Source organism: Bufo bufo, chromosome 11 (genome assembly GCF_905171765.1).
Source record: "Bufo bufo chromosome 11, aBufBuf1.1, whole genome shotgun sequence".
NCBI classification, from domain to species: Eukaryota; Metazoa; Chordata; class Amphibia; order Anura; family Bufonidae; genus Bufo; species Bufo bufo.
The window spans coordinates 68,003,601-68,017,393 of NC_053399.1; the positions used below are offsets into that span (position 1 = coordinate 68,003,601).

At 45.2% G+C, this 13,793-nt stretch overlaps 1 protein-coding gene across 3 annotated transcripts in view; it reads left to right on the top strand.

Moving 5' to 3' along the window:
• The window catches only part of PLA2G4F (phospholipase A2 group IVF), a 490,195-nt gene that overhangs the window by 460,674 nt on the left and 15,728 nt on the right, over positions 1–13,793 (top strand). For all 3 annotated transcript variants that reach the window (XM_040410952.1, XM_040410953.1, XM_040410954.1), the window contains one exon: positions 11,874–12,060. In XM_040410952.1, coding sequence (XP_040266886.1) covers positions 11,874–12,060 — 187 coding nt within the window. The remainder of the gene's footprint in view (positions 1–11,873; positions 12,061–13,793) is intronic.

Here is a 13,793-nt window from a genome sequence, read left to right on the forward strand (position 1 = left end):
CGGAAATTCACATTTTTGTACCATAGTTTGTAAACGCTATAACTTTTACCCAAACCATTTTTTTTTTACCCAAACATTTTTTTTTTATCAAAGACATGTAGAACAATAAATTTAGAGCAAAATTTATATATGGATGTCGGTTTTTTTTGCAAAATTTTACAACTGAAAGTGAAAAATGTCATTTTTTTGCAAAAAAATTGTTAAATTTCGATTAATAACAAAAAAAGTAAAAATGTCAGCAGCAATGAAATACCACCAAATGAAAGCTCTATTAGTGAGAAGAAAAGGAGGTAAAATTCATTTGGGTGGTAAGTTGCATGACCGAGCAATAAATGGTGAAAGTAGTGTAGGTCAGAAGTGTAAAAAGTGGCCTGGTCTTTCAGGGTGTTTAAGCACTGGGGGCTGAGGTGGTTAAAGCTGACAGTCTGCAGTTAAAGCACATCTTGTTTGTTTCATTTTAAATCCATTGTGGTGGTGTATAGAGCCAAAAATGTTAGAATCGTGTCCCTGTCCCAATATTTATGGACCTGACTGTATATGGGCAGCAAGGGATATCATAGCATCCAATGAAGTTAGGACATCAATAACCAGCTAATTCTGCCTGTCAAACCCTCCCAAAAAGCTGCCGCCAGAACCTCATTATTTCAGCTCACTTCTGATGCCAGTGTTCAGAACTGGATGACATATTGACCGACAGAGAGACTACCTTGATGTAGTCGCAGTAGAGAAGAAGCAGCAGAAGTAGTGCATCTGGGCTCATCAAAAACTTTTCAGAAAGAGTCCAAGAAGTCTCTCAAGTTGTTAGTGATGGGATCAATCATCTCCCACAGCGGGTTTATTCAGGCCTGTGCTTCTTCCCATAGAGTGAGCATCACAAAAGGCAGGAACTGATAAAACAGCAGCTGGAAGTGCAGGGTACATCGGTTTTTGAACCCACGGCATTGCGTCAGATCTCCATCATATCGAGAAGGAGCCAATAAATGAGGACTAGAGCCTGTGACAGAGGCAGTATGTGTTGGTGGTACTGTAGTGCTGCAGCTTTTGTAGAGGGCTGCGGTACCGCTGCTGTAGTTGTATTCAGACAAGCATTAAAATTGTATAAGTATGATAGTATTTTCTCTTGCCATTCCCATTGCTGAGCCATTTCCATAGGTCAGCGGGGTCCATGGCCTGAGCTTACTGTAAAGAAAAGTTGTTGTAGAGCCACTGTGCCAACTAACCAGTTTGACTTTAGGCTAAACTTAAGGGTGTTGGTGGTTCCTTTAACTCCTATACAGGCATCTGGACTTCGCCGCAGAGAACCAACCAGGCCGCTACCTCCTGGAGTAGTCCTGGTGTAGTTTACAGCTGACCCACTGGTGTCAGAAACACCTGAATTAAAGGGGTATTCATACCTTATTTCATTAAGTATGTGCCAATGATCATTTTTGCCAATATAAACTATTATTACATTTCTACCTTTCTAGGTCAAATATTATGGATTGTACCCCAGTGTTTGATTTCGTCTCCCCTAGAAACGTCCACCTCCTCTGGAGCGAGTCCCTGGGCCGCGCTTGCGCATAAGCTCCTCTTCTTTCTTCTTGCCTGCCGCTCAGTCATCACATGAGCGCGCACACCGCCCAATGCCACGCATGCCCAGAGTGTTGCCGCTTCACAAACAGAGCATGCTCTGTATGCAGCGGTCGTAGAGGCAGAGAATGGTGGAGGAGGTGAGCTGTCAGCCTTCAGCAGTGCAGCCCCGATCAGTGAATAGTGAGGAGAACGGGGCTGCGCTACTGTGTGTAACTGTGCCGGGCCCCCCCCCCCCCCCCTTTCAGGTGGAGGAAGAGGAGGGGAGCTGCCATCGTTCAGCAGCGCAGCCAGGGTCAGTGAATGGTGAGAACGGGCTGCGCTGCTCTGTGTTACTGTGCCGACCTCCCCCCCCTTCCCTCTTTCAGTTTCATGGTTGGCTGAGTGGAACCCCATGCTGGCAGCTGATGTCAGCTGTTAACCCCTTACAGGGATGGAGCTGCCTCCCGGGCGCTGTGTCAGCCCCGATGGTTACCATGGCAACCGGACGCCTTCACAGGCATCCGGCTTGCCATGGCATAAAACGTAGTTTCACACTTGCGGCAGGACGGATTCGTTTCGCCGGACCACCGCTCCTTCTGTATTGACTATAATGGGGACGGGGGCAGAGCCTCTCACAGCGCACTGCCGTACTGCGCCGGAGCTCCGCCCCCTCCCCGCCCCCACAACCAATGACGCTGTGCGCTCCTGCTCTGAACAGGAATCCAGCCCGGCATACCACGAACCGCTCTCGGCCGCGGAACACGGCCATGTGCCTAAGCCTGATCCGGCTCTTGCTGGGAAGAAAGGAGCCTGACCAGGCTAAGTGTAATAGAAAATACACTGCAGTACACTATACTGGATCTTCAAGAACCAAGTTGGTCTGAGTAAAAAAAAAATTATGAAAAAAGTATTAAATAAAAAATAAAGTGTTTTATAAAAAATAAAAAAAAAGTTTCACATTGTAAAATAAAAAATCCCAAGTACTAAAAATGTAAAAAAAAATAGAAACAAATAAATAAAATAGACATATTAGGTATCACCGCGTCTGTAAAAATAAGCTCTATAAAAATATCCCATGAACTAACCCCTCAGGTGAACACTGTAAAAAATAAAGATAAAAGCAATGCCAAAAAAAAACATTTTTGTCACCTTACATCACAAAAAGTGCAACGCCAAGTGATCAAAAAGGCGTATGTCCCACAATTTGGTACCAATAAAGCAGTCACTTCATCCCGCAAAAAATTAGCCCCTACATAAGAAAATCGCTTAAAAAAAAAAAAAAAAAAAAGAACATGGAGATATTAAAATTTTATTTTTTTGTTTCAAAAATGCTATTATTGTGTTAAAGTGAAATAAAAAAAAAAAGTATACATATTAGGTATCACCGTGTCCAAAACAACCTGCTCTATAAAAATATCACATGACCTAACCCCTCAGGTGAACACCATAAAAAAAAAACTGTGCCAAAAAAGCCATTTTTTGTCACCTTACATCACAAAAAATACCAAGCGATTGGCGTATGCCCCCAAATTAGTACCAATCAAACAGTTATCCCATACTGGGAAAAATTTATGCAGGGCGGAATCTGGATCCAGCTGCGCATAGAGGCGGTGTGCATTGGAGCGATCGGAGGAGAGTGCAGGGACACGGGGACATTTTATTTAGTGGCAGAGCTGTATTGAAAGCTGGTCAGCGACAGTGCTTGTGGGGGGAGGGGGAAGACAGATGTAGCAGAACTGTATGTGCTTGGGGGAGAGATAAATAGACAGATGTAGCAGAGCTGAATATGCAGCAGTTCAGACAAAGTGTTGTTGGAATAGAGAAACACAACTGATGTAGCAGTGCTGAATATGCCGCAGATCTGACACATGCTGGATGGAATAGAGAAACACACTGATGTAGCAGAGCTGAATATGCGGCAGTTCAGACAAAGTGTTGTTGGAATAGAGAAACACAACTGATGTAGCAGAGCTGAATATGCCACAGATCTGACACAGTGCTGGATGGAATAGAGAAACACACTGATGTAGAAGAGCTGTATATGCCGCAGATCTGACACAGTGCTGGTTGGGGAGGAGAAGATAGATGTAGCAGAGCTATATATGCATCTATACTGATAAAAGGTCTATGGTTTATACACATTGGAAAAAATCTGCATCAGTGCTGGTCGGTGGGGTATGGTCATGTTTTATGGGAGTCAAAAGAACAGATCATAGCGCTACTGGCTGACATGCTTGTGGGCTAATGTATAGTAGTGAATTATTGTTTTGCTGCACAGAATAGGTTTGTAAAAGATAAGACAGGTTCTATGTGTAAAACTGTATTAGACTGCAGGACAGTGACCTTTTACTGTGTAAATAAACTGACCAGTGCTCTCTGAGTGACGATTCCCCAGCAGGGGGAGGGGCCTCACACTCTGCAGGCTGCTACACTGATGACTCATACATTTCACATGAACGAGCCCATAGGACTGAGCTCTCAGTGTGATGTCATAAGGAGGCGTGGCTGGCCTTCACTTGAACTGGCTAAGCCCGCCCAGCCTTAGAAGCTGGGAAGCAGGAAGTGAATGCTGAGCTGCCTGCAGGTGAGTGTTAGGCTCCATTCACATGTCCGTGGTGTGTTGCGGACCCGCAAATTGCGGGTCCGCAATACACCAGCCCGGCACCCCCATAGAAATGCCTATTCTTGTCCGGAAGCTGCTGATAAGAATAGGACATGCTCTATCTTTTTGCGGAGTTGCGGACCCAAAGATCGGGGCCGCGCACCGCAAATGCGGATGCGGACAGCACACTGTGTTGCATCCATTCCGTCCCGATAGAGAATGAATGGGTCCGCACCCGTTCCGCAATTTTGCGGACGTGTGAATAGAGCCTTAAAGGGCTTCTGTCACCCCCCAAAAGTCTTTTTTTTTTTAGGCTAATTAAAATCCTTTTACTGCGATTTTTCAATATATAGTGCTCTTACCCTTTTCTGTTGGCTAGTTTCTTTAAAAACCGCATTTTTCTAATATGTAAATTACCTCTCTTCCAGCAAGTAGGGCGGTTACTTGCTGGTAGCCGCCGCATCCTCCTTTCAAAAAAACGCCCCCTCCTCCTGCTGATTGACAGGGCCAGCGAGTGCTCTCCTCCTCCGACTGGCCCTGTCTGCAATTCAAATCCCGCGCCTGCACCTCATTCGGCGCAGGCGCTCTGAGAGAAGGACGCTCGCTTCCTCAGCACTTCCTCAGTGCGCCTGCGCCGATGACGTCACCTTTAAACCCGAAAGAGAAGACGTCATCGGCTAAGCCGAATGAGGTGCAGGTGCGGGATTTGAATTGCAGACAGGGCCAGCCGGAGGAGGAGAGCACTCGCTGGCCCTGTTAATCAGCAGGAGGAGGGGGCGTTTTTTTTTTAAAGGAGGATGCCGCGGCTACCAGCAAGTAACCGCCCTACTTGCTGGTAGAGAGGTAATTTACATATTATAAGTGCGGTTTTTAAAGAAACTAGCCAACAGAAAAGGGTAAGAGCACTATATATTGAAAAATCGCAGTATAAGGATTTTAATTAGCCTAAAAAAAATATATGACTTTTGGGGGGTGACAGAAGCCCTTTAACTACATCAGCCCCCCTACCTTAAACACCCTTAATGACCAGACCACTTTTTACACTTCTGACCTACACTACTTTCACCGTTTATTGCTCGGTCATGCAACTTACCACCCAAATGAATTTTACCTAATTTTCTTCTCACTAATAGAGCTTTCATTTGGTGGTATTTCATTGCTGCTGACATTTTTACTTTTTTTTGTTATTAATCGAAATTTAACGAAATTGTTGCAAAAAAATGAAATTTTTTCATTTTCAGTTGTAATTTTTTTTTTAAAAAGACGACATCTATATATAAATTTTTCTCTAAATTTATTGTTCTACATGTCTTTGATAAAAAAAAAAAAAGTTATAGCGTTTACAAACTATGGTACAAAAATGTGAATTTCCGCTTTTTGAAGCAGCTCTGACTTTCTGAGCACCTGTCATGTTTCCTGAGGTTCTACAATGCCCAGACAGTAGAAAAACCCCACAAATAACCCCATTTCGGAAAGTAGACACCCTAAGGTATTCGCTGATGGGCATAGTGAGTTAATAGAACTTTTTATTTTTTGTCACAAGTTAGCAGAAAATGATGATTTTTTTTTTTTCTTACAAAGTCTCATATTCCACTAACTTGTGACAAAAAATAAAAACTTCCATGAACTCACTATGCCCATCACGAAATACCTTGGGGTGTCTTCTTTCCAAAATGGGGTCACTTGTGGGGTAGTTATACTGCCCTGGCATTTTAGGGGCCCTAACGCGTGAGAAGTAGTTTGAAATCAAAATGTGTAAAAAATGCCCTGTGAAATCCGAAAGGTGCTCTTTGGAATGTGGGCCCATTTGCCCACCTAGGCTGCAAAAAAGGGTCACACATCTGGTATCGCCGTACTCAGAAGAAGTAGGGCAATGTGTTTTGGGGTGTCTTTTTACATATACCCATGCTGGGTGAGAGAAATATCTCGGCAAATGACAACTTTTCCCTTTTTTTTATACAAAGTTGGCATTTGACCAAGATATTTATCTCACCCAGCATGGGTATATGTAAAATGACACCCCAAAACACATTCCCCAATTTCTCCTGAGTACGGCGATACCACGTGTGACACTTTTTTGCAGCCTAGATGCGCAAAGGGGCCCAAATCCCTTTTAGGCTGCGTTCACACGGGCGAGATTTCCGCGCGGGTGCAATGCGGTAGGTGAACGCATTGCACCCGCACTGAATCTGGACCCATTCATTTCAATGGGGCTGTTCATATGAGCGATGATTTTCACGCATCACTTATGCGTTGCGTGAAAATCGCAGCATGCTCTATATTCTGCGTTTTTCACGCAACGCAGGCCCCATAGAAGTGAATGGGGTTGCGTGAAAATCGCATGCATCCGCAAGCAAGTGCGGATGCGGTGCGATTTTCACGCACGGTTGCTAGGTGACTGTCTATACACTGTAATATTTTCCCTTATAACATGGTTATAAGGGAAAATAATAGCATTCTGAATACAGAATGCTTAGTAGGTGATCAATTGAGGGTTAAAAAAATAAAAAAAATTAACTCACCTTGTCCTCTTGTTCGCGTAGTTCTCCCGGTCTTTAGTTCTTTAAAAAGATGAACTATGGGCTAAAGGACCTTTGGTGACGTCAGATCACATGCTCCAATCACAGGGTCCATCACCGCTGTGATGGACCATGTGATTGGAGCATGTGATCTGACGTCACCAAAGGTCCTTTAGCCCATAGTTCATCTTTTGAGAAGTAAAGAAGAGACCGGGACTTACGCGAACAAACGGAGAAGGTGAGTTAATTTTTTTTATTTTTTTTAACCCTCAACTGATCACTTACTATGCATTCTGTTTTCAGAATGCTATTATTTTCCCTTATAACCATGTTATAAGGGAAAATGATAACAGCTACAGAACACCGAACCCAAACCTGAACTTCTGTGAAGAAGTTCGGGTCTGGGTACCACAGTCGGTTTTTTATCACGCGCGTGCAAAACACATTGCACCCGCGCGATAAAAACTGAACATCGGAACGCAATCGCAGTCAAAACTGACTGCAATTGCATTCCTACTCGCGTGGGTTTGCCGCAACACACCGGGACGCATCCGGAACTAATCCGTTCACGCTCGTGTGAACCCAGACTTAGGAGGGCATTTTTAGACATTTGGATCCCAGACTTCTTCTCACGCTTTAGGGCCCCTAAAATGCCAGGGCAGTATAAATACCCCACATGTGACCCCATTTTGGAAAGAAGACACCCCAAGGTATTCAATAAGGGGCATGGCGAGTTCATATAAAAAAATTTTTTTAGCACAAGTTAGCGGAAATTGATTTTTTTTTTTTTTCTCACAAAGTCTCCCTTTCCGCTAACTTGGGACAAAAATTTCAATCTTTCATGGACTCAATATGCCCCTCAGCGAACCTTGGGGTGTCTTCTTTCCAAAATGGGGTCATTTGTGGGGTCTTTGTACTGCACTGGCATTTGAGGGTCTACGCAATCATTACATGTATGCCCAGCATTAGGAGTTTCTGCTATTCTCCTTATATTGAGCATACGGGTAATGAGATTTTTTTTCCGTTCAGCCTCTGGGCTGAAAGAAAAAATGAACGGCACAGATTTCTTCATTCGCATTGATCAATGTGGATGAAAAAATCTCTGCCAAAAAGAAAAAAGGAGGGGAAAGGCGTCTGCCAGGACATAGGAGCTCCGCCCAACATCCAAACCCACTTAGCCCGTATGCCCTGGCAAACCCGATTTCTCCATTCACATCAATCGATGTGGATGAATAAATCATTGCCAGGATTTTTTTTTTTTTATATATACAAAGTGTTTGCCAAAGCATATGAACACCGCCACCCCCTCAGCTCATATGCCTCGGCAAACGTATCTTTTACTGCAGGGGAGAAATCTCGTCTTTCAGCACCGCATACACCGACTTTTGTGTAATCTGACAGCAGCGCAATGCTTCTGTCAGAATGCACATCAGTGCTGCAGCTAGTCGATCGGTTGGTCCACCTGGAAGGTAAAAAAAAAAAAACAGGCCGCAACGCAATTAATTTATTAACTTTATAATAACATTTGAACGGAACATATAAACTTTATTTTATTTTTTGAACAGAAAGTTAACTTTTTTGCTTACCGGTGATTTTTTTTTTTTTTACCTTTTATAGGACAAACCTCTCCTTCCCCATGGGACAATGTGCAAAGCGCAAATCGCCCAGAGATGTGGGCGATGCACTTTGTCCCAGATGAAAGGAGAGGTTTGCAGCAGCTGTGAGTGAAAGGGCCCTAATAGCCCTGTGTGCCTGTCCTGTGAGATGCAATCCCTATGCTAAGTGTACCTGTGTGTGGTACTTCCGGGAAACACTCCCCAAAGCATAGGGCAGGGTGGTCAGGGCAGTCAGGACAGAAATAGCGGGTGTCACGCCTTATTCCATTCCTGCTACAGACACAACATCTTTTTCGGGGTGACGGTTGGGTTGAGGTACCAGCAACGACATTGGGGAAATTTCGCTCGTGTAGACGGCTCACTACACTGGTGGATGGGGCCACAGAACCTCCTGGATACAGGAGGTTCTCGATAATCTCTTCCTGAAATTTGAGGAAGGATCCTGTTCTCCCAGCCTTACTGTAGAGAACAAAACTATTATATGCAGCCAATTGAATCAAATATACAGACACCTTCTTATACCAGTGTCTGGTGCGTCGGGAAACTAAATAAGGAGCCAACATCTGGTCATTGAAGTCCACTTCTCCCATGTGAAGGTTATGGTGGTGGACTGAGAGGGGCTTTTCAATGACACTGGTTGCCCGTTCTATTTGTATTGTCGTGTCTGCGTGAATGGAGGAGAGCATGTAAACGTCACGCTTGTCTCTCCATTTCACCGCGAGCAGTTCTTCGTTACACAAGGCAGCCCTCTCCCCCCTTGCAAGACGGGTGGTAACGAGCCTTTGGGGGAAGCCCCGGCGACTAGGTCGCACTGTGCCACAGCTGCCAATCTGTTCTAGGAACAAATGCCTGAAGAGGGGCACACTTGTGTAAAAATTGTCCACATAAAGATGGTACCCCTTGCCAAATAAGGGTGACACCAAGTCCCAGACTGTCTTCCCAATGCTCCCCAGGTAGTCAGGGCAACCGACCGGCTCCAGGGTCTGATCTTTACCCTCATAGATCCGAAATTTGTGGGTATAGCCTGTGGCCCTTTCACAGAGCTTATACAATTTGACCCCATACCGGGCGCGCTTGCTTGGGATGTATTGTTTGAAGCCAAGGCGCCCGGTAAAATGTATAAGGGACTCGTCTACGCAGATGTTTTGCTCAGGGGTATACAAATCTGCAAATTTGTTGTTGAAGTGGTCTATGTGGGGCCGAATTTTGTGGAGCCGGTCAAAAGCTGGGTGGCCTCTGGGACGAGAGGTACTGTTGTCGCTAAAGTGCAGGAAACGCGGGATGGCCTCAAATCGTGCCCTGGACATAGCAGCAGAGAACATGGGCATGTGATGAATTGGGTTCGTGGACCAATATGACCGCAATTCATGCTTTTTGGTTAGACCCATGTTGAGAAGGCCCAGAATTTTTTTTAATTCGGAAACTTGGACGGGTTTCCACCGGAAAGGCTGGGCATAATAGCTTCTCGGGTTGGCGGCTATAAATTGAGTGGCATACCGATTTGTTTCTGCCATGACTAAGTCCAAGAGCTCCGCAGTCAAGAACAGCTCAAAAAATCCCAGTGCCGAACCGATCTGAGCTGTCTCAACCCGAACTCCAGACTGGGCGGTGAAAGGGGGAACTAATGGTGCGGCTGAAGTTGGGGACTGCCAATCAGGGTTTGCCAGCACCTCAGTTACTCTAGGGGCTCTAAGGGCCTGTCTGTGCGGCGGCTGCGACAGGGTAACTATTGCACGTGCCACCGTACCAGCTTCAACTGCCCTTCTGGTGCTCGCCACTTCACCATGTTGTACGGCAGTGCTGGTACTAGGTCCAGGGTGGGCTGCGCTGCTGGTGTATGCCTCACCACGTAATCCGACAGCGCCAGCCCCACTCTGCTGCCCTTGAAGCGGATCCTGCGCAACCTGTGGTCTAGCAACACAGGGCCGGGTACGCCTGGTGCTATCAGGGACCTCAACCTCCTCGTCCGAACTTTGGGTCAGACTGCCACTGCTTTCTACAGGTTCATATTCTGGCCCGTTATCGTCGTCAGATGAGGGTTCCCATTCCTCATCCGACTGGGTCAGAATCCTGTAGGCCTCTTCAGAAGAATACCCCATTTGACATTTGGACTACTAAATTTAGGGGGTATTCCCTGAGACTACCCAAGAAAAAAAGCAAGCCTGTCTTACAAATGGGAGGCTAGCAAAGTACCGGAGGCCACTGCGATTGATAAAAAATATCAAAACTGATTTTTTTTATCGCCGCAGCGCTTGTAAAGTGATTGTGCACTGATCAAAAAAATAATTATTTTTTGTCACTGCGGCGGGGCGGGCGTGGGTGAAAGCACGTGTGGGCGACCGATCAGGCAAACACAGCGTTTTGGGTGGAGGGCGAACTAAGGTGACACTAATACTATTATAGATCTGACTGTGATCAGTTTTGATCACTTACAGATACTATAAAAGTACAAATGCTGATTAGCGATACGCTAATCAGCGAATCAGTGACTGCGGTGGGCTGGGCGCTAAACGATCGCTAACTACCTAACCAAGGGGCCTAAACTATCCTAAAACCTAACAGTCAATACCAGTGGGAAAAAAAAGTGACAGTTTACACTGATCACTTTTTTCCCTTTCACTAGTGATTGACAGGGGTGATCAAGTGGTTAATTGGGGTGATGGGGGGTGATCTGGGGGCTAAGTGTGCTGTTTGGTGTGTACTCACTGTGATGTCTGCTCCTCTGCTGGAACCAACCGACCAAAAGGACCAGCAGAGGAGCAGAGAAGCCATTTAACACCTTATATTTATAAATATAAGGTGTTATATGGCTTGTGATTTGATTTTTTGAAAATCATCAACCTGCCAGCGACGATCATTGGCTGGCAGGTTGATGACGAACTTGTCCTGTAACTTTTGCCGTCCCGCGATGCGCGGGCCAGCTTTGAGCGTAATCTCGCGTCTCGCGAGATGACGCGTATATGCGTGACTCTGCCTGGAGCTGCCGCCTCTGGAACGCGATCCTGCGTTAGGCGGTCCGGAGGCGGTTAAATAGCCCTTTAAACACCAAGGACTCAGGCAAAAGGCACAGTCTGAACACCGTCCAAGATCAGCATCCTGAATACATGCATATTCCAGATAGCAATTCCAAGGTTGGGTCATGCGTAGAAAGCAATTCAAGGAAGCAATTTCAAGGTGGGGGCAAGCAGCAAGGACTAGAATCGATAGGCAAGGTACAGTACAGGGGTATTCAGACAAGAGATCACACCTTTGCTGGTTACTAGAGACTAGAAAACTTCAAATCTCAGGTGAGGAGGTGGAACCACAGCCCATCTAAATAGGGATACTGATCAACAACTTAGCCGCGGAACTGGGGCAGGAGGAAAGGATCAACTCTCATAGTGCTGAAAGGAAGTTCAGGAATCGACACAAGGAGAGAGGAGCCTGCTTAGGACAACAAGACAACATCGTTCACGGAGTGCTGGCGTGACAATCAATTTGGTTTCATTAGATGTACAATGAAGATCTTTACTATTCTTTAAAGTTCTGTAAGTAGAAAACCATTATTTATTTGAATAATAACATTGTCTTTTCTTGTCTTAAAAGGTCCTTCACCTAACCTCAAAATACTGCAAGGAAAGAGGCATCCCATTTCCCAATATTACAGTGTCAGAAGCAGATGAGAAACAGCCTAAGGAATGTTATGTGTTCATGGATGATGATAATGCAAGAGTTCCCATAGTGCTTCACTTTCCTCTTGTAAATGACACGTTTCATACATACAAAGCACCAGGTAATTGTTCAGAATTGTATTTACATAGACAATCGTGATGAATAGATGACCCATTGAGTAGCGTATACTCGGTTATGTGTTGATATGAATATGTTGTACGTTTTATGTCTTATACCTCAATGTATAATATTGACCTTAGCAGTACTAGGTATGATAACGAAGCCCTTATGGTTCCGAGAAGTCTGTAGTGGGATATATTTCCCCTGTTGTAATCTAATTAGCATCTGCATGTCAGAAGCTATTTCCTTGTGGTGAGTGAATGTGGTTTTTAGAACTGTTAATGAGTTGTGCCCTGTTCTTTACATTCAAGTCCATAGAAATGCATGAAGCCCCAAGATACAGCAGCCCCATTCCCAGCATATGGTCAAGAAGCTGTTAGACTGCATACAGAAATATGAGTAAATGTATCATAAGCTGTAAATCATTCCTGTTAATACCTACATATTGTGGGGGGATAAGCTCGGGATCGCCTTTGCTGGGGTCAAAGGACACTTGTCTGTTTCACACAATTCCGACCAGCCACCAAGGTATAAGTTTTCAGCTGGCCTGGAGCCAGGTTTATTGAGCAGGTTGCATAAATAAAATAAAACTACAAAAAGAAAAGTCTTGCCTGTTCGGCACTTACTAAACATTAAAGGGTCCTATCTATCCGCTGGAGGGCTTCTCCCAGCCAGCTCGCAAAACAAGGCTTCAGCAACCTAGTACTCACAGTTTGCTCACTCACACAGACATGCTTTCTGTGTCCCCAGGCAGAGAGAGAGAGAGACTGACCTCCTGGCTCTGTTATATCCCCACCCTCAGTGCTGCTTCATTAATTACCTCACAGGTGAGAGTCTTTCACCTGCTACTTACATAGGAGAGGAATCTTGGGGAAATATACCTCCCTTCCACTACCAATCCAGCATTGGTATCACAAAGCCCCCCCCCCCCCTGCTCAGGCAAGTGGGTCTGAGCAACTGAAACCAGCAGACAATGCACACGTGACAACGCATCCGCATTTCCTTGCCACTTTCCTGGCCTGTGCTCTACTGTAAAACTGTAAGCCTGCAGGGCCAAAAACCATCTTGTCACTCTGCTATTTTTCTCTCTGTTCAGGTTCATCCACTTCAGAAGGGCATGATCAGTGACCAGGCGAAACTTCCGACCCAGCAAGTAGTATTTGAGTGATTCTAAGGCCCACTTGATGGCCAAACACTCTTTATCTACAACTGCATAGTTCTTCTCATGCTTATTTAGTTTGCGACTTATTTAGGATGCTCCTCTCCATTAACAGTCTGTGACAACACTGGCCCTATTCCTGAGCTGGAAGCATCTGTCTGTACCACAAATTCATTTCTAAAGTCAGGGGTCATCAATACTGGTTGGGAACAAAGAGCCTGTTTTAGAGTCTGAAACGCTTCTTCTGCCTCATAATTCCATTTTACCATCACCGACCCGTTTCCCTTGGTTAGATCAGTTAAGGGAACTGCTATAGATGCAAAATTGGGTATGAACCGCCTATAATAGCCAGTAATCCCCAGAAATGCCTTCACTTGTTTTTTATTTACAGGCCGGGGCCAGTTCTGTATAGCTTCAATCTTGTCAACTTGGGGCTTGACTACCCCTCTACCAATAATGTAACCCAAGTACCTGGCTTCTTCTAGGCCAATGCTACATTTCTTGGGGTTTGCAGTCAACCCTGCTCTCCTCAAATCATCAATCATTGCCTGTACTTTGAGTAGGTGTGTTTCCCA